The 21,077-nt window shown below is 37.5% G+C and overlaps 1 protein-coding gene across 1 annotated transcript in view; it reads left to right on the top strand.

Moving 5' to 3' along the window:
• The window catches only part of LOC121374835 (cAMP-specific 3',5'-cyclic phosphodiesterase 4C-like), a 196,127-nt gene extending 179,179 nt beyond the window's left edge, over window positions 1–16,948 (top strand). Inside the window, exons 7-14 of the mRNA XM_041501946.1 lie at window positions 848–1,035; window positions 1,482–1,580; window positions 3,330–3,494; window positions 6,181–6,280; window positions 10,633–10,787; window positions 12,390–12,512; window positions 13,557–13,739; window positions 14,305–16,948. Coding sequence (XP_041357880.1) covers window positions 848–1,035; window positions 1,482–1,580; window positions 3,330–3,494; window positions 6,181–6,280; window positions 10,633–10,787; window positions 12,390–12,512; window positions 13,557–13,739; window positions 14,305–14,628 — 1,337 coding nt within the window. The 3' untranslated portion in view covers window positions 14,629–16,948. The remainder of the gene's footprint in view (window positions 1–847; window positions 1,036–1,481; window positions 1,581–3,329; window positions 3,495–6,180; window positions 6,281–10,632; window positions 10,788–12,389; window positions 12,513–13,556; window positions 13,740–14,304) is intronic.
• Window positions 16,949–21,077: the final 4,129 nt, after the last annotated feature.

Raw genomic sequence — 21,077 nt, 5'->3', positions numbered from 1 at the left:
AATAAAGACAATAACCTACAGTTTACCTAGGTCCTCTAGGATGACTGGCTAAGCCTTAATAATTATTCAGAACAGTGAGCCTACAGTATACTGCATCAGATGACCGGCAGCACCGTCTAAATAATATTGGTATAATACAGTATTAAAATATTTAAAGTCACATCAATCACATCAAGGTTATACAACAGAGCAGAAATGATATTTACCAAGTCCTAACGGATGAACGTTCCCTGGAAGCCTTCCAATATGTTTCTCCCCGATATCTCTAAACCCTAGCTATTTATCATAAAAACCGAATATCACCTGGGGGTACATCGCGGCCCTCCCCCTATCAAGTGATATTTCCACAGCGACCACGCCGGCATATTTTTCTTAGATGGTCAGACTTACTGTCGCCAGTTCGCTAGAGATTCCATGGTCGCGCGGAGGTATTACGTAACTACTGGCCACATGGCCTCTGCACCTGGGCTAAGTGCATATTGGGATGCACGGTCGCGCGAAGGTATTACGTAACAAGGTGCCCACCTGGGCTAAGTGCATATTGGAACTGCACACGGCCCTCTAAAACAATTAATATCGCCACAGGCGAAAAGAAATTAAGAGCATGTACCGTCACACAGAATATCATTTAAATTATAGCAAGCTGTGAGATGGACCGAGTTGTTGCCATGCATGGTACAGGTGTTACACACAGTGTGTGTGAGTCTGTCAGTGACATCTTTATCTTTATCATTGTAATTTAAATTATAGCAATATGTCGGATGGACCGAGTTGTTGCCATGCATGGTACAGGTGTTACACACAGTGTGTGAGTCTGTCAGTAACATCTTTATCTTTATCATTGTAGACAAACAGCAAGATTTGGACATTCCAACACTGAAGGTTGAACAAGGCGAACCAATCAAAGACATACAGGAAGGGAACCGGCCCATGTCACGCATCATCGGGGTGCGCAAACTCGAGCATGCCAACAGCTTCACAGGAATTGTGCCAAAGTTTGGTGTTGAAACACCATTCAAAGAAAAACTAAGTATAGTAAGTAGACATTGTCCAGAAATGCTATTTTTATTGATATACATGTATTTGGTGTCGAAACACCATGCAAAGAAAAATTTAATAGACATAGTCCAGAAATGCCATTTTTATTGATATATATGGTTATATACATGTAGGTACAAATGAAATTCATAAGGCTTTCTATTGCAATGTTAGTTTTATAGAATATTTTAAAGTTTAAACCTTTGTGTTAGTCAAGTATCAATAAATCCCGTACTACAATGTGGTGTAATCAATGATCTTACCTAAATTATTATATTTATGTAGAGATATTCATTTTCTATAATACCAAATTTGAGCAAGCCTCAAGATTCTTCCTCACATTTTAGGATCTAAAACTTGATAATTTCTTCTTTGAGTTGTAATTTTTCTTATTTGTTTTATTTGAAATGTTCTTTCACTGGCAATTTTCTTGTATTTTGTAGCACTTGAACGATGTCAGCAAATGGGGTGTTGATGTGTTCAAAATTTCAGAATTCTCAAACAATAGACCTTTGACCTCAATTACATATACAATATTTCAGGTAACTAAAACTTTTAATGTCATAGCAATTAATACACAAAAGAATTTAGTATTATGGCTACCACCAATTGTGTGTGTGTGTGTCTGTGTGTGTGTGTCTGTGTGTGTGTGTGTGTAAGTCACTCTGCATGTGTGTGTGTGTAAGTCTCTCTGCGTGTGTGTGTGTAAGTCTCTTTCTGAGTGTGTGTGTGTAAGTCTCTTTCTGTGTGTGTGTGTGTGTGCGTGTGTGTGTGTGTGTGTAAGTCTCTTTCTGCATGTGTGTGTGTGTAAGTCTCTTTCTGCATGTGTGTGTGTGTGTAAGTCTCTTTCTGCGTGTGTGTGTGTGTGTGTAAGTCTCTTTCTGCATGTGTGTGTGTGTGTAAGTCTCTTTCTGCATGTGTGTGTAAGTCTCTTTCTGCGTGTGTGTGTGTGTAAGTCTCTTTCTGCATGTGTGTGTGTGTGTGTAAGTCTCTTTCTGAGTGTGTGTGTGTGTGTGTGTGTAAGTCTCTTTCTGCATGTGTGTGTGTAAGTCTCTTTCTGAGTGTGTGTGTGTATGTAAGTCTCTTTCTGAGTGTGTGTGTGTGTGTGTGTGTGTAAGTCTCTTTCTGCATGTGTGTGTGTGTGTGTGTGTGTAAGTCTCTTTCTGAGTGTGTGTGTAAGTCTCTTTCTGCGTGTGTGTGTGTGTGTGTGTGTAAGTCTCTTCCTGGTGTAAGTCTCTTTCTGAGTGTGTGTGTGTGTGTGTAAGTCTCTTTCTGCGTTTGTGTGTGTGTGTGTGTGTAAGTCTCTTTCTGAGTGTGTGTGTGTGTGTGTAAGTCTTTCTGAGTCGTGTGTGTGTGTGTAAGTCTCTTTCTGCATGTGTGTGTGTGTGTAAGTCTCTTTCTGCATGTGTGTGTGTGTGTGTAAGTCTCTTTCTGCGTGTGTGTGTGTGTGTGTGTGTGTGTGTAAGTCTCTTTCTGCATGTGTGTGTGTGTAAGTCTTTCTGAGTGTGTGTGTGTGTGGGTGTGTGTCTTTCTGCGTGTGTGTGTGTGTGTGTAAGTCTCTTTCTGCATATGTGTGTGTAAGTCTCTTTCTGCATGTGTGTGTGTGTGTGTGTAAGTCTCTTTCTGAATGTGTGTGTGTGTGTGTAAGTCTCTTTCTGCATGTGTGTGTGTAAGTCTCTTTCTGCATGTGTGTGTGTGTGTGTGTGTGTCTCTTTCTGCATGTGTGTGTGTGTAAGTCTCTTTCTGAGTGTGTGTGTGTGTGTGTGTAAGTCTCTTTCTGTGTGTGTGTGTGTGTGTGTAAGTCTCTTTCTGCATGTGTGTGTGTGTGTGTGTTTGTCTCTCTGCATGTGTTTGTGTGTTTGTTTGTCTGTCTGCATGTGTGTGTGTGTGTGTCTGTCTGCATGTGTTTGTGTGTGTCTGTTTGTTTGTCTGTCTGAGTGTGTGTGTGTTTGTTTGTCTCTTTGCATGTGTGAGTGTGTGTGTGTGTGTGTGTGTGTGTGTGTGTGTGTGTGTGTGTGTGTGTGTCTTTGCATGTGTTTGTGAGTGTGTGTCTGCGTGTGTTTGTGTGTGTGTTTGTTTGTCTGTCTGCAGGGGTCTTTATATACATAGGGGTAATGCACATGCTATCTTTTTTTCTTTTTTTTTTAAAGAATTTAATATTTCTAAAATTTGTACTGTAATAATTGTTAAACACTTGTGAGTTTCAGTATTTTGACAATGAAATGATACATTTGTGTACTGAATTAATGCAGCACTTAATAAATATTTTACTTTATTTGTCATTTTTTCAGGAAAGAGATTTATTAAAAACGTTCCAGATTCCCTCTACAGTTCTAGTGAACTATCTGATGCACATAGAAGACCACTACCACCGAGACGTCCCCTACCACAATGCAATCCATGCTGCTGATGTGACACAGTCCACGCATGTCCTCCTCAACGCGGGTGCCCTTGAGGTGAGTACGCTCACTTTATTCTCTAAACTTCCCATTCAGTGGTGTATAACAGAAATAAAGCCTAGGTCACATGCCTCAATGAAATAATCTCCATATGAGACCAACATTTGAAAAAAAAATGTTTTGGTTTTTCTTATATATGTGTGTGTTATTGATGACCTGGTTGCCACAACTATATCATCCAGTGAAATAAAGCACAATTGGAATTGATTGCACTGTGTAATATAAGTTAACCTAAAACTGATTTCTCTGGCAATGGCTGTATGTAAGTTGAACAAATGTTTGTTTTAGGATATGTAAGAAACAGAATCCTACATTGTGTCCATGAGATACCATTTATCTTTAAACTGATTTAAAAGTGTGATATAAATGGTATCTAAAGGCCAGTCGCATAGTATCTCTATATATCTGACCCTCAACATATTTTGAACGGGATTTAGCTCAGTCAGTTGAGTGCTTGCCCGAGGTGCTTGTGTCGTAGGATCAAACCACCTTGGTGGATCTGTTCAACTGATAGAGTTTTTTCCTCATTTCAACCAGTACACTACAACTGGTCAAAGGCCATGGTATGTGCTTTCTTGTCTGTGGGAAAATGCATATAAAAGATCCCTTGCTGCATTGGGAAAAATGTAGCGGGTTTTGTCTGATGACTACAAGTGAGAATGATCAAATGGTTGACATCCAGTAGCCAGTGATTAATGTGCTCGAGTGGTGCTAAACAAAACAAACTTTTTCTCACATATCTACTCTGACATAATATACACAGTGCATGCTCTCCCTTTCATATAGCAATGTTCCTTCTTACATATTTGGCTGCATTGGTGTGTATGTTTAGGATTCTGTCAGAATTGTAAAAATGATGAAATATAGATATTTTGGTTTTCCCGTCTCAGGATCTTACACTTCCGACCCAAAATCTGAAATCAGTAGAAGAATAGAGTATTGCTAAATTCACAGCTTGAGAAATAGTTTAAAAAAATATTTTATTGATCTCATTGCCGATTCTTTACCATGAACGGGAAATAATACATGTAGGTTATATGCCTACAATGAAATAATCTCCCACTCCACTTACTAGAATGTTTGAAAAATAAAACTACTCATTATGCCTATATATTTGTTTCAAAAACATTAAAACTTGGTTTTCGGTTTTTCGTAATATATAATGGATCATAGTGGGGGAAAAGAAATGCATGAACCCTACATTCCTCCATGGGCTGGAGTACCTGCTGTTTGTCACATACATAATTTCACAGTGTTTTGATAATTCTTTTCTACAAACAAAAGCATTTACTTGCTTAATTATTAAAGTGTTTAACTGTACCAGTTTGCTTACAAAGGCTGAAGAAACTATTTGGATACAAATGTATCCTTTGTTGGTGTGTCTATCTTAGTTTCCGATTTTACAAGAACCCAGTTCATTGAACTCCTTTAATAAGTGTTAAATATTAAATGTACTCTTGTTCACATCACCCGAGCATACAGCTGATTTCAATTTGCGTCATTGCATCATTTGGTAATTTGCTTACGTGATGAAAGTCATCAATGGAATAGTTTGTCCTTCTCTCATCTCAAGTTATCTCCCATTATGATAAATGGTATCAAGCACAACGCCTTTGTTTCTCTTTAATTATAATGGCCATACGTGCAGAACTTCATGGCTGCATTCACAACGGCATCAAGTTTGACCTGCAAGTTAAAAAATATCTCCTTCATTTCGCAGTTATCACAATTTATTGACTGAATGAGCTATATTTAACATGTGTAAATGTTCGTTTTAATAGTAATATACCTACCAGTATTGGTATAACTTGGCATTGTAGTAACTTGAAATCTTGAAGGTTTTGCATTTCTTATCACCAGACATTACACGTGTGAATAAATCAAACTGTGGTCTGGATGTGTGTAATATGAGCAGTGGCAGTGTGTGTAATATTGGTAACAAGTCTCCCATGTATAGGCAACACTTGGGTCCTCATATGGAGCTGGGTGTGAATTATGTAGCTAATTAGTCCCTCATAGATATCACTGCCAACAATAGCAGTAACCTTTAAGTGATTTCAAAACAACTAGGTGTTTCCTTCTTCACTGTGACCTTGGCATTTGCAAACTGTTTATTGTTTCCATCAATATTATTAAGCTTAGACCAATGGTTAACAAGACAATTCAAAATCAAGTTTCTAAAACAATGAAAAGAGCAATTAAAAATATATGTGGATTCTTTTAATTTGCAAAAGTATTCTTAACTTATTTCAAACTATTTCTTGAAAGTGTGCAAATGATAAGCTATAGCACAGTGTAGGTAAAAAGAAAGATTCCTTGATGTCATTAACCTTTTCTTGAGCAGTCAGATAGTTGTAAAAAATGGTTGTAACATATTTGTGTCATGTTGATCAACTTGATATGATATGATATGGGAAACAACTCTGAAGTTTTGATGCAAGTTTGTTGGTTACATTATCAGCAATATTATAGCAAAGAGAAGTACTTGCATATCATATGTTGATTTTGTAAAGGATATTTTTTATAAACATTTTCGTTTTTTGTTTACAAAGAGTTTGCTAGTATAAACTTCTACAACCCAGCAAATGGGTTGTGTATTTGTTAAATTGTTGATAATTGTGAATTGTTATTACCTACATTGTTTTTAGAAATTATGTAATAGTGAATGTGTTTTTCTTTACAGAATGTGTTCACGGAATTAGAAATTTTGGCAGCCATATTTGCTTGTACAATACACGATGTGGATCACCCAGGAGTTACAAACCAGTATTTAGTCAACACTGGTGAGTACACAACACCCCACCTCCATCCAGGGCTCCAATAGCAATATAAAATGCTGAGGGTCGGGATGTAGCCCAGTGGTAAAGTGCTTGCTTGATGCACAGTCAGATTGGGATCGATCCCCCATCGGAGAGCCCATTGGGTTATTTCTCGTTCCAGTCTGTGCACAACAACTGGTATATCAACAGCCATGGTATGTGCTATCCTGTCTGTGGGATGATGCATATAAAAGATCCCTTGCTGCTAATGGAAAAATGTAGCAGTTTTCCTCTGACTATGTGTCAGAATTACCAAATGTTTGACATTCAATAGCTGATGATTAATTAATCAATGTGCTCTAGTGATGTCGTTAAACAAAACTAACTTTAATTTATAAATTGCTGTAGTTGCAATATATATTATACCATAGGTCATTGACTTTACTTATGGCAAAACACTTTTAAAATTTCTGTAACAAATTCATACTGTCGATACCTTGCAACCCCCCCCCATTCCCCCCCCCCACCAAATAAAACTAAAATACTACAGAGTTTATTTTTCATTTAAATAATTCCTTTAAATTTCTGGTAAATATGTTTCTATTCATTAAACTGGATGGATGTTGACGCCACAAAAAGTAAACAAGTCTGTTATGTTTATGCATTTAAAAAGAAGACAAAAAAGACAGTATATGTTATTTTATTCTAAAAATCTGTTTATATATTTACTGAACTGTAGATGCTATTAAAAAAACAAAATCTGAAAAATAAGTCATTAAAAAAAAGACAAGGTCATTAAATTAAGTTTTATTTTTATTAATATATATATATATACTGAACAAAATAAGAAACTTCCGCTAACTTTGCTTGAACATAACTTGATGAAAACAAACTGGGGGAATAATTGTTATACATGCGTTTAAAGAGTGTTCCATGATGCATCGTTTGGTGCAAAAATCATGGCCATAGGTTAACAGAAACTGGGAGAAATTTTGACCAAGTGTGGTAGGGGTTAAAAAAAAAAAAAAACCCACTTAATAACAGGTATGACCACCTCTTGAATTGACCACTGCAGTGCATCGCAGGTGCATAGAATTGACTAAAGTGTTGATTTCTGCCTGTTGAATATTGTTCCATTCCTGAATGAGCGCTTGACGAAGTTCGTTGACGTTAGCAGGTGGGTTGGGATGACGCCTCATTCGTCTATCCAGACTATCCCAGACATGCTCGATGGGGTTGAGATCAGGACTTTTAGCGGGCCAGTCATCAATGAAATCAGTGTTATTTGTCCTAAGAAAATTTACAGTGTCTCTAGCTGTATGAGAGGTGGCATTATCATGCTGAAAAATTGAGATGTTGGGGTTGTTATGGAACAGAGGAATGACGTGATGAGCGAGAATGTCATCGCGATAACGTTGAGCATTTAAATTGCCATCAATGACGACTAGTGGTGAACGATAACCATGGGCAATGGCTGCCCAAACCATGACAGAACCCCCACCCCCGAAACGATCTCGTTTAAGAACATACATGTATATATTTTTTTTTTTTTTTTAAATATCCTTATATATATTAACTGAACTGGGCACGTTGTTGAGAAATGTGTGATAACATATATTGTCACTATGATAGCATTCCACACATTTTTATGCTATCACATTAGGAGTTAGTCTTGTATGCCAGATGTCAGGCTACAGTAATTTCTTCAGCTATCTCCAGGTGGATGTATACACTACTGTTTATTAGCGAGTTCCTAGGGCGGTTCAGAAGCTATCTGCTAGAGACATGTCTTCATGCATTCAGGCCGTTATCTGCAGCCACGTAAATAAATTCCTGGAGGCACTGACCTCTGAATTTCTTCATTTGTACGTGAAGTGTTTATCCAGTGGTAGAGCATTCACCTGAGGAGTGGTTAGTTGCAGGATTGATTCCTCTCCACTTCATCCCTACTTCATCGCTACTCCTGTTGATGTCATTCCAGACAGTGCTCTTAGTCAGTTGGTAGAGCTCTCGTCTGAGGTACCTGGGTCACCTTAGTGGTCCCATTCTTTGATTATTATTTTCCCAACCCAACCAGTGATCCATAACTGGTATATCTAAGGACGTGGTATGTGCTGTCCTATCTGTGGGAAAGTGCATATGAAAGTGCTGCTAATGGAAAAATGTAATGGGTTTGCTCTAAGTCTACACATGTATGTGATAGACGACCAGTAGCCACTTGTAAGCACTTAGTTGGACGTTTTTTACAAAGAAACTTTGATAACCAGTATATTTTGGGGCTTTTTTATAAGTCAAGTTGTGTGTTGTTATTTCACCATTTCTCTACAGGTGCTGACCATGAGCTACAAACCACCTGCATAGCCCATAATAATGTTGACCATTATTGATTTGTTTTACATTATTTTGGGCTAGACACATTGACTGTAGTCCACCTGATTAGCTCTTCATGTGGGTAGTCGTGTCCCTAGGCTATAGCCCATCTTAAAACACAAGGCCATTTTATTATTAAAGTACTCCTCTTTTGTTTCGTTGCTAATCCAAAGATTACATTTTTTTAAATGTTCACTAGCTATCGCAAGAAGAGATTTTGTTAAGGAAATGTTCTTGCCTCTGTTGTGATCCTGCTGTTGTTTACAGGTTGTGTGCACATGAAAGCCACATGTTACTAATTATGTCATTTACGGTCACATACCAGACACCGCATGCAGCTAGTAACTGTGCATATCTTTCACCTACTGGCCACCTTAAATTACCAGCCCCGGTGGTGTAGTGGTTAAATCATGAGACTTAAGATGGATAGGTACTGGGTTCACATCCCAGTACTGGCTCCCACTCAGTTTGAGTTTAACTACTCAATGGGTAAGGGCATGACTTTTTTCTCACTAACCACTAACCCACTGTCCTGGACAGACAGTCTAGGTAACCGAGATGTGTGCCCAGGACATCATACTTGAATCTTAATTAAATATAAGCAAGAAAATAATTATAAACAAACTTAAAGTTTCTGAGTGTTTTCTGTTTCAAGTACTAAATAAAACTGTCAAGGTTGTTTACTGGAAAATATTGCATCAAGGTCGTGGTATGTTTGTGGCTCTAGAATTAGACTCCATTCATCTTTGTTTTGGTTTTAAGTCTGACTGCAAACAATCCTCTTGACTGAGAGATTCTCTGAGCACTAGAGATGGTTCTGTGAGCATTCTGTGAGAGCTAGAGCCGTTCTGTGAGGGTCCGTTCTGTGAGGGTCCGTTCTGTGAGGGTCCGAGACACAGACATTTTGATGTTAATTGATAATCATGAAGGTAGTCTTAGAATCTGTGAGAAATTTATGGGCTACAATTACAAACTACAGATCAGAGGTTTAAGCAGAAAGAGGAGAAAATAACAGAATGTTTTACTTATCTGCATACATATACTGGTGTAAACGACAACAATGTCATTAGCATGATATATATCCATTAGTTTAAAAGAAAATGTTTTCGTTATGATTGAAATTCTGTTTTATGATAGTAAAAAACAAAACAATAGGTGTGTAAAATAGCTTGCTAAAAGATGTAAATACTTATGATAGTTGATGCATCTTTAGGTGAACAGTAAAACAAAACCATTGTTTTAGCTATTAACTAAGAAGCACTCTAGCTTGCTTTTGTTTCTCCCATAATTTCTTCTTCTTTTTTTAAATTTATTTCATCTACAGTTAAAACAATAAATATTTTTTTAATTCTTTTTATTTAATACATAAAACATTTTTCTATAATAAAATTGTGGATTGATTTGTGGAATATTAAAGATTACTTATATAGTAGCACTTGTATACTCTCCACACACAAACATTAACTACTGGTAATGTTTTTCTTCTTCCTAATTCATCTTTCCAATTGTGTGTTGAGTTACTATAACATTATGAATAATATATCATTATATCATTGAAAACACTCCAAAACACCAGTACCATAAACTGAATAAGAATGAACATTATCTCAGTGCAATTTCAATTAAAAAATATAGCATTATCGATCATATTGCTACTCGAAACCATTTAAGAATCTGTAAATATACAAGTACGTTCAGTATAATAGTATTACAGTGAAATGCATTTAGGCCTATATGTAAAATATATTGACTGACCCTTGTTTATCAAAGGCTCTGGTATGTGCTATCCTGTTTCTGGAATAGTGTATATAAAAAATCCCTTGCTACCTTATGTTACAAAATGACCAAATGTTTGACATCCAAAAGCTGATGATTAATAAATCAATGTGCTTTAGTGGTGTCGTTAAACAAAGTAAACTTCAACTTTACTGACCCATAACTTGTTTTGAGATGTATATTTAGTTGTAATGACAATTTGATGAAGACAGTTTTCTTCCTCCCCACAGCTTCTGAACTTGCTGTGATGTACAATGATGAGTCCGTTTTGGAAAACCATCATCTGGCCGTGGCCTTCAAGTTGCTGCAAGAAAAGAACTGTGATATATTCGCCAATCTCAGCAAGAAACAGAGGCAGACGCTCAGAAAGATGGTCATCGATATGGTGAGTTTGTTGTATGTTCTTATCATTCCAGTTTTTAACTTATGTGTGTTACCAGTTAATGTCCCGAGTTTGTACCATTGTAATACAGTGCAATCCACTTTATTGCATATCGGTTTATAGCATAAATCAGTTATTTGCATATTATTTTGCTGCACAGAACTTTTCAGCATTAAACCAATACAAATTATATCACATCCTTTTTGATGGCTAAAATGACCTATTAAAGATATTTTTCGTATTTTCATACAGACTAAAGGTTAACATGGGGTTAAGATGTAGTTCTGTGGTAGAAAACTCGCCTGTGGTGCAGCAGGCCATAAGTTCGCTCATCATCTATAGATTAAGGGTTTTTTCCCTCTCCCAAACAGTACAAATGGTATATCAAAGGCCATTGTACGAGGTTTTCTACCTATAGGAAAGTGCATATAAAAGATCCCTTGCTGGTTTTTTGGGTGTAGGAGTAATCTGTGTTTCCATAAAGTATAGTTTAAATTCCAATAATATATCTTTTTTTGTAATGAATGTTATGTTCTGTAATGGGTGGGTTTTTTTTTAAATAATGTATTTGAGAATTTCTTACAAACAAAAAATGGAGAAGAATTTCTTTTGTGGCAAAACGTGACTGATTTCTATCTCCTTTTCTCTTACTGCTAAACACAGACTGGTCTGTAGAGAATATAAAACACACACTGAATGAAATATTGTCCTCACTGTAATGTATTTTTGGGGGGATCAAAAACAACTTGTTTTGCCAAAAAATCAAATATTTCATCAAGACTATACATTATAGAAATAAAGCTGATAAAGCATGTTTCAGACCACAGTTATAACTGCCCACACATGAACACAGGGCATTCACCCCTTGTTTGGGTTACCTACAAACATCTCTTCTCAAGTAGCGTCTGTAGTGGCTCAAAGAAAATCACTCACGAAGAAATGTTTTATTTCATGTTGCACTCAGCACATTTTAATGGGTTGTATCCATCAATGCAATTATAATTTTAAAAACCTGTTTTTCAATTTGGACAATTTGAATGATATAGAAAAAAGTAAGATGGCCTCTTAAAACCGATCACTGCTGTTTGTGTTATGATGTGAAGTCTTGTACTCACTTTAAAGTTAATACCAAATGGTAGTATTCAGTTTGCTGTGTCCCAGTAGATAATTATACTGGGTGTGGCATCATAGAAAGTGTGCATCTTATGAAATTATATGGATTGTAAACTGTAATTAGTGTTGTTTTTATTTTAAAAATAGATAATTAGGCCTAAAACAAATGTGTATTTCTGGGTATGTGTCAGAACAATTTATTATTTTATTTTATTTATTTATTAATTTTTTCTTTTTCTACACTTTTACTCCTTTCACCTACATGTATATATAAATAATTTAAAAATCAACGCGTTTTCCTAGATAGTCTGGTTACTGGAAACACATGGCTTTTTATTGCCTAAGATAATTTTTGGTAGTTGTAAAGTGGCCTTTTAACAGAGATGGTTACTGCCTTGAGGTACCCACATGAATGTACATGACTTTATGACAATGAGAAATAAACCCAGTTAAGCGGTGTAGAATCATAAATGTATTGATTTGCTTGTTTAGGTTTTGGCGACCGACATGTCCAAACACATGAGTCTGTTGGCCGATCTGAAGACGATGGTGGAGACGAAGAAAGTGGCTGGGTCTGGCCTCCTCCTGCTGGACAATTACACTGACCGAATACAGGTGTGTACAGCATTGCCAGTGTTATACCACCAAACAGAATAACATTTAATGGTTGTTTTTTTCAAGAATTATCTTCTAGTTATAAAGCTACATGGGAAGTGGATATATTAATTTTGCTTACCTTTTTTACGTTACTTAATTTTCTCATCTATTACTTTTACAGTTGTATCATATTAGTGCACCATTAGACTTTTATCAAATTCCATCTGTCCATTCTTCCATCCATCAGTTTACTCACCCATCCATGTATTCATTCATCCATCCATAAATCCATCCATATACCCATCTTTCTATTCATCAATCCATCGATCTGTTTGCTCACCTTTCCATCCACCAATCTATCAATGTTTTTTCTTTCTTCAATCCATCCATCTCTTTTTCTTTTTGCAATTGATCCATCCATCCATCTATCAATCCATTGAATTGTGCTATGTGCAGAAATCAGTGTTTCATGGACAAATACTTGTAACAAGAATGCTATTCCGGTATTTTTCTGCCTGTATTGTTGACTGTGTGTTATATTGTTTACAGATTCTACAGAACATGATGCACTGTTCTGACACTTGTTATATTTTGTACAGATTCTACAGAACATGGTGCACTGTTCTGACACTTATATTTTGTACAGATTCTACAGAACATGGTGCACTGTTCTGACACTGTTATATTTTGTACAGATTCTACAGAACATGATGCACTGTTCTGACACTGTGTTATATTTTGTACAGATTCTACAGAACATGATGCACTGTTCTGACACTGTTATATTTTGTACAGATTCTACAGATCATGGTGCACTGTTCTGACACTGTGTTATATTTTGTACAGATTCTATTTTGTACAGATTCTATAGAACATGATGCACTGTTCTGACACTGTGTTATATTTTGTACAGATTCTACAGAACATGGTGCACTGTTCTGACACTGTTATATTTTGTACAGATTCTACAGAACATGGTGCACTGTTCTGACACTATTATATTTTGTACAGATTCTACAGAACATGATGCACTGTTCTGACACTGTGTTATATTTTGTACAGATTCTACAGAACATGGTGCACTGTTCTGACCTGAGTAACCCAACGAAGCCTCTCGAGCTGTACAAGATATGGGTGGAGCGCATCATGGGCGAGCTCTTCCACCAGGGCGACATGGAGCGTGACCTCGGGCTCGATATCAGTCCAATGTGTGACCGCGAGTCCGCCACCATTGAAAAATCTCAGGTAAACAAAACACCTATCTCTCACTTCTGAGGTTACTGCTAAAGCAAAATTAAGTCCCCTACTGGGGCCAACAGATTTTTGTATCTCATAAGTTCAAGGGCCATAACCCTGTCACAAATGGGTAAATTGCTATGAAAGTGAAACGTAATCTATAACTGTACATGATAAAGCTATACTCCAATGTTCAACTCAGTATGTTGAGGCATTGTAACAACAAGTCTAGACAGATGGACACACAGCATTATACTTTTTATAAAACTATTTCTTATTTCTTCTACAAGATATTGAATACAGGATGTGGTCATGATGGTTTGTCTTTGACTTCACTCTACCTGTTGGTAATTTAACTGAACCATCCATATTATGTGAAAATATTGGCTTTCTCTTCCCAGAATGGAGGATTTATTTGAGCACTACCTATATACACATGTGTACCAGGGACAGGGATTGTTTTTGTAGATTTTTCTAGGTTGATATCTATTTCACAGTTGTGACATCCATATTTTTCTCCTGTGGAATAGAAACATGTCACTTACTTGATTACGACTGTGGTCTGTTTTTGCAGGTTGGTTTCATCGACTACATCATTCACCCACTGTGGGAGACATGGGCAGACCTCGTGTTTCCCGACGCTCAGCACATTCTCAACACCCTGGAGGAGAATCGCGAGTGGTACCAGTCGAGGATTCCAATCAGCCCCTCATCGAGTTTCTGTAGCAATAAGTCTGACGAGAAGGACGATGAATCAAAGTTTCAGTTTGACATTGACGAGGATGTGGCTCCTGCACCGGGACAGTTGGAGAGCAATCAAGTGGTACTTCAAATGTCCAAGGAGAACCACCATCCTCTAAACAAACATCCTGACCATCGGAGTGTCGACAAAAAGTGATGTAGTATCTTCACTTTACACAATGTTCACAACAAGGCTGTGTGCAAAATTTAGACAGAAAATAAAAACAAAACCAACAAACACACAAAACAACAAAACCAAACAGCAGCCAGACCACGAGTGCAAAGCTGTAGCCAGGCTAATGTGTTGGGCTAATGTGGCTACCTGTTGGACTGCTTGTAGGATGACTCAGGGAAGGTGATATATGGCAAGAGAGAGAATCAACGAACCCTACACAGCTTGGCTGGTTTCACCAAACGAAAAACACAAAAACAAAATGCGATTACCTAAGTTTTCTTGCTCACATCAACTATATGTGATCTCCAGCATGTGTGTGTGTGCGCGTGTGTTGTTCGTCTGATTTTATTGCTGTTAAATCAGTCATTGCCATCCAGTTCGTAGAACATGCAAAAAAAACCCAAAAAACAAACCCAAAAAACCCACAGCCATGGTAGCAGTGACTGCCTAGTAGGAAGGGAGACAACTCTAGTGGTTCAGTGACTGTTTGTCGACGTTTTCTGAGTAAACTATGCTAAGTTAGCAGAAGCCAGACTTTGTGCTGTAGCCTTTGTGTGTTAAAATGTCTCAGTTCACCACGTGGTACATCGGAGCTTACAGACTTATCCGGCTGTGGGCTTGCTTATAATTAAGCATATTGTTTAATTTATTGTATCAGACATTGCAACAAGTATTGGAATGGGTATTTCTGGAAGCTGTGATAATTTTACTTCCTCTAATAGAGAATTGTTATTAATGCAATGTTTATAGACTTATGTGGTTGTAAGTTGTTTATTTTATGTGGGTGTTTTTTTTTCGTGTTTTTTTTTTCATCAGTATAGAAAGGCCATTAGAAATAACAACAGAAGCCTGTTTTATTCACTCCAAATTCATTATTACAGATGGCGGTTAAAATCATCCATTTACATTAAATTCATTATCTATCTCTTCATCTTAAATTCATGATATTTTTCATTTAAAATTGTGACTGTTTATTTATATAACGTTCATATAGCACCTCATCATGAATGACTATTTTATGAACTTAAATTCATTACATTCAACCAGTCTGTTTTCCTCATTATGCACTCAGGGGTGTAGTTAGCATGCCCCACTGTGTCTCATTACTGAAGATCTAATACTGTTGTCATGTTTTCAAAAAGGTGACACAACGATGTAATGACATCAGTCACAAAATCGAGTACTGCCATTTAAGCATATCAAAATCATTCAGATTTGAGAAAGCCAATGTCCAGATTTCATGACTGGAGATGGTTGTGCCCTGTTAGTCATATCAAAATCACAAGAAATGTCTTTTACTTCTTCAGTAATCACAACAACTGAGATTGTCATTCTCCTAGCTTCAAGACATTGCTGTAGATGTTATTACCTTTCTCATGATTAAAACATAATGGCTGCAAGTAACATCCTTGTCATGATTATTCATGATTGCCCTTCTTTAATATTAAAAATCTCTAGTTCATTACTTTTCAAAATCAAGATTAAAGAAATTACAATTTTTGAGACTTTATTTTCATAATTATTGTGATTAACTCTACTCACAACATCAAATTAATGTAACAATAACAACCTCATGAATCTAAAATCATGACAAAAGATATCACACCTTTTGATTCTAAAGTCATGACCACAAATATTATACATCTCACGACATTGTCCATCTCATAACTAATATCAGGATAACAGATACTGTCCTTGTCAAAACTAATATCTCGATAACAGATATTGTCCTTGTCATAACTAATATCAGGATAACAGATATTGTCCTTGTCAAAACTAATATCAGGATAACAGATATTGTCCTTGTCAAAACTAATATTAGGATAACGGATATTGTCCTTGTCATAACTAATATCAGGATAACAGATATTGTCTTTGTCATAACTAATATTAGGATAATATCTGGACAGTAGATATTGCCCTTGTCATAACAAAGATCTGGACAACAGATCCTTTATCATATCATACCATTTTCATGTTTTTAGTATCATAACATTACCATAGATCCTTGTAGCTCTGATTCAAGATATCAAATGTTGCCCATGACAACAGATTTCAGTATGGTCATAACTCAAATATCATTACAACAGATAGTCATTGTTTTCACTCCAGTATCATGCTATTATATTGTACTCATTCTCATAAATCCAGTATCATGACAATTGATGACTTTTGACATAACAATCATTGTTGTAAATAATATACCATTGTTACTAAACATCATGGCTCAGAACCACCAGAGATGTCACTCGTGCTGTCCTAGAATTAAAACCTGTCTTAAATAAATGCAGTTTTAAAAGAGGACGGTCAAAGTAGTTCTGTTTTTGCTGTTGATTTTAGTTTATAACTTTTATGTATTTCATTTTTCTTGTCTTATCAAGCTTGTCAGTATTTCATTTTGGTGTTCAGCCAGCCAGTTGATAATTTCCGTTAGTTTAAGATCCATTAGACAGGGCTTCTAGATTATGGTGGCCCCACTCCCATGGCTAGTGATATTCAGTGTTGGGCTAGTAAATAACTATTATAACTAGCCCGACGGCTAGTAGACAAAAATTATTTTCAAATGCTGCATTTAAGTCTTATTTTGTAAATATGAATATCCTGCCCCCTCTTCCCACCCCCAATCTAAGGGTTTTTAAGCTCTATCTCCCTCTTTAGGTGACATATCTGATTATTACGATTAGTAAAATTGTATTTATTTAAAGTAGGGCTAGTGAATTTTTAATCATGGCTAGTAACTTTTTTAAAACACTGATCCCATGGCTAGTGGATTTTTATAAAATTCTAGAAGCCCTGCATTAGATATCAGACTAGTTGATAAATATTAAAGACCATTAGATATCAGACTAGTTGATAAATATTAAAGACCATTAGATATCAGACTAGTTGATAAATATTAAAGACCAAGACACAAACTTAAGATTAGTTCCTTAGTTTATGTCATGTTGCTATGACTTAGGGGGATTCCTCTGCTGTACTTCCGGTGCATGCATTATGAAGTCATGCAGTCATAAATTTTAGTTTCTGTTTATCACAACAAAAAATATAAAAGAAATAACAAGACAATCCTTAATGATCTGTTTAAAAATAATATTTTCATAGAATTCTTCATTTTTTGTTTTTGTTCAGTAATCATGAAGAAAATAATATTAATAATTGATTTCATCAAGGAAGAAATTAAATTTTTTAATATTATAGTTGTTCACATGTCTACAGTTTAGTGTGAGTTAGTACTGTCAATCTAAAGCTAACAATTCCCCAACATACACAACCATTAAAACTAGCTCATTTACCTCACTATAGTCGGCATGGGTATGTTATATTATCTTCATATCTTCATACAGAACTGAACAGATGTGTTGACATTGCTGAACAAAATCATTGGAATATTGCTTGACCAATTAGATTGCTGTAAATTGTAGTGACAGAGTTGTATCAAGTGGAAATGCATTTTTAAAAAAGGTATTTATTGACAATGCCAAAAGTTGTTTATTTTTAGCTGACATTACACGAGAGATAGCCTTTCTGTTATTGTTCATTATAAGGGTTTATCTTTCTGTTATTGTTCATTATAAGGGTTTATCTTTCAAGTGGCTTTTCATGCACCCTTTCCCAAAGCTGGTTGACAAATCCAGCTATTAATATGTCCCGAGTTTTGCATAATTTTAACTGTTTTTGTTGGATAAATGTTATTATATTAGCATCACTGTGGAGAGAGCAAGAGAATTGGATCGTTTTACAATCTTTGTTACTAACTTATTACGTTATTTCTTGGATTGTTTGTAATATAACACAAGATATAAATCTTCTATCCTGCACAGTCTATCTTGGGTTCTTCTTTTAATGTTCCTCTTTTGTTTTTCTTTTTGTTATTCTGTGATACATGTATTAGTTTTGTTCAAGTGATAGAAAATGCAAAATGTAGACACATTGTTTATCACTGCATTTGTTTTCCCATTAAGTCTGTTCTTTATGTTATGAGAATACAAAGTTTAACCTCCACTGTAGTTTCAGGCCTGGTTTCTTGTTAGAGGTTTAACCATGATTCCCGATTCAATTAAAATAATCAACCACTGCAAGTACCAACCAAAATAATGTTGTGTACTTTTTTGTGACTCAGATGCACACGTGCTCAATGTTGTTGTTTTTCTTCAGTTTACACTTGAATCAAATGAAAAATCTAAGTGGTCATGTTTCACTTTAATTGCAGATCATTGTTCATCCATCAACAAAAAATCAGGCCCAACACAAATATTATATCACCTACAAAAGACTATATTTATTGGTATGAATGTATTCAGGCAGCTAGTTTTTGGTAGACAATACCATAATGTTTTGTGAATCAAATAGTGCTCCTGTGTCAGTGCAATGGAAATCTCTACTGTTGCTGATGCTACAAGTTGAGTTTTATCTTATCTTACAGTGCTATATGTCGACATTTTAAGACATAAAACACTGCATGATACTATGTATCTGTTGATCTTGTGAGAAATTAATATAATGAAAAAATGCTTCATTTAATAAGATTTAGTTGTTTGAACAGACTGGATGCATCAACCCAAATTGTTTTTCATGTAACAATACTTACAGTACTTGTTATATTCTTGTACATCAGACCTGAAAAATAATTGCATGTGCCCCTCAACGTTTGTCATTCATTGAGTTTGTCATTCATCGAGTTACTATGTAAGACTGAAATTCACTGCGATCAATCTGCTGCCAGGTCAGGGCAGATAACTTACAATGTAAGTCTTTTTCTTTTTCTTTTTCTCTTAAGAGAGGTGCTAAAAAAAATTCACTTTAATAGGTTTTTGGGATGAAATATTAACTGCTTTGAATTTTTTTCTTTCTTTTTTCTTTTGGGAGGGGTGGGGGGGGGGTGTCTTAGATCTTGGATAAAAATTAAATTTTAAAATTTGTAAAGACAGATTACATGCTCAACTATTTTGTTAACTCATAATAATAAAAAAAAATTAAATTAAAAAATTAATATTTACAAGTGATTTTTTTTTTTTAATCAGCAGTGTGACTTCATTAATTCATAAATGTAATGAAAACTGATTTATATTAGATTTTATCTGGGCTACGTCTCGCCCCTCACAGACACTGGGCTACGTCTTGCCCCTCACAGACACTGGGCTACGTCTTGCCCCTCACAGACACTGGGCTACGTCTTGCCCCTCACAGACACTGGGCTACGTCTTGCCCCTCACAGACACTGGGCTACGTCTTGCCCCTCACAGACACTGGGCTACGTCTCGCCCCTCACAGACACTGGGCTACGTCTTGCCCCTCACAGACACTGGGCTACGTCTTGCCCCTCACAGACACTGGGCTACGTCTCTGCCCCTCACAGACACTGGGCTACGTCTTGCCCCTCACAGACACTGGGCTACGTCTTGCCCCTCACAGGGCTACGTCTTGCCCCTCACAGACTGGGCTACGTCTCGCCCCTCACAGACACTGGGCTACGTCTTGCCTCACCCCTCACAGACACTGGGCTACGTCTCGCCCCTCACAGACACTGGGCTACGTCTCGCCCCTCACAGACACTGGGCTACGTCTTGCCCCTCACAGACACTGGGCTACGTCTTGCCCCTCACAGACACTGGGCTACGTCTTGCCCCTCACAGACACTGGGCTACGTCTGGGCTACGTCTCACCCCTCACAGACACTGGGCTACGTCTTGCCCCTCACAGACACTGGGCTACGTCTCGCCCCTCACAGACACTGGGCTACGTCTTGCCCCTCACAGACACTGGGCTACGTCTTGCCCCTCACAGACACTGGGCTACGTCTTGCCCCTCACAGACACTGGGCTACGTCTTGCCCCTCACAGACACTGGGCTACGTCTGGGCTACGTCTCACCCCTCACAGACACTGGGCTACGTCTTGCCCCTCACAGACACTGGGCTACGTCTGCCCCTCACAGACACTGGGCTACGTCTCGCCCCTCACAGACACTGGGCTACGTCTTGCCCCTCACAGACACTGGGCTACGTCTTGCCCCTCACAGACACTGGGCTACGTCTTGCCCCTCACAGACACTGGGCTACGTCTCGCCCCTCACAGACACTGGGCTACGTCTTGCCCCTCACAGACACTGGGCTACGTCTCGCCCCTCACAGACACTGGGCTACGTCTTGCCCCTCACAGACACTGGGCTCACAGACACTGCCCCTACGACACTACGTCTTGCCCCTCACAGACACTGGGCTACGTCTCGCCCCTCACAGACACTGGGCTACGTCTTGCCCCTCACAGACACTGGGCTACGGCTACAGACACTGGGCTACGCGCCCCTCACAGACACTGGGCTACGTCTGCCCCTCACAGACACTGGGCTACGTCTTGCCCCTCACAGACACTGGGCTACGTCTTGCCCCTCACAGACACTGGGCTACGTCTCGCCCCTCACAGACACTGGGC

This window comes from Gigantopelta aegis, chromosome 6, assembly GCF_016097555.1.
Source record: "Gigantopelta aegis isolate Gae_Host chromosome 6, Gae_host_genome, whole genome shotgun sequence".
Classification (NCBI taxonomy): Eukaryota; Metazoa; Mollusca; class Gastropoda; order Neomphalida; family Peltospiridae; genus Gigantopelta; species Gigantopelta aegis.
This window is presented reverse-complemented; position numbering and strand designations above follow the sequence as displayed.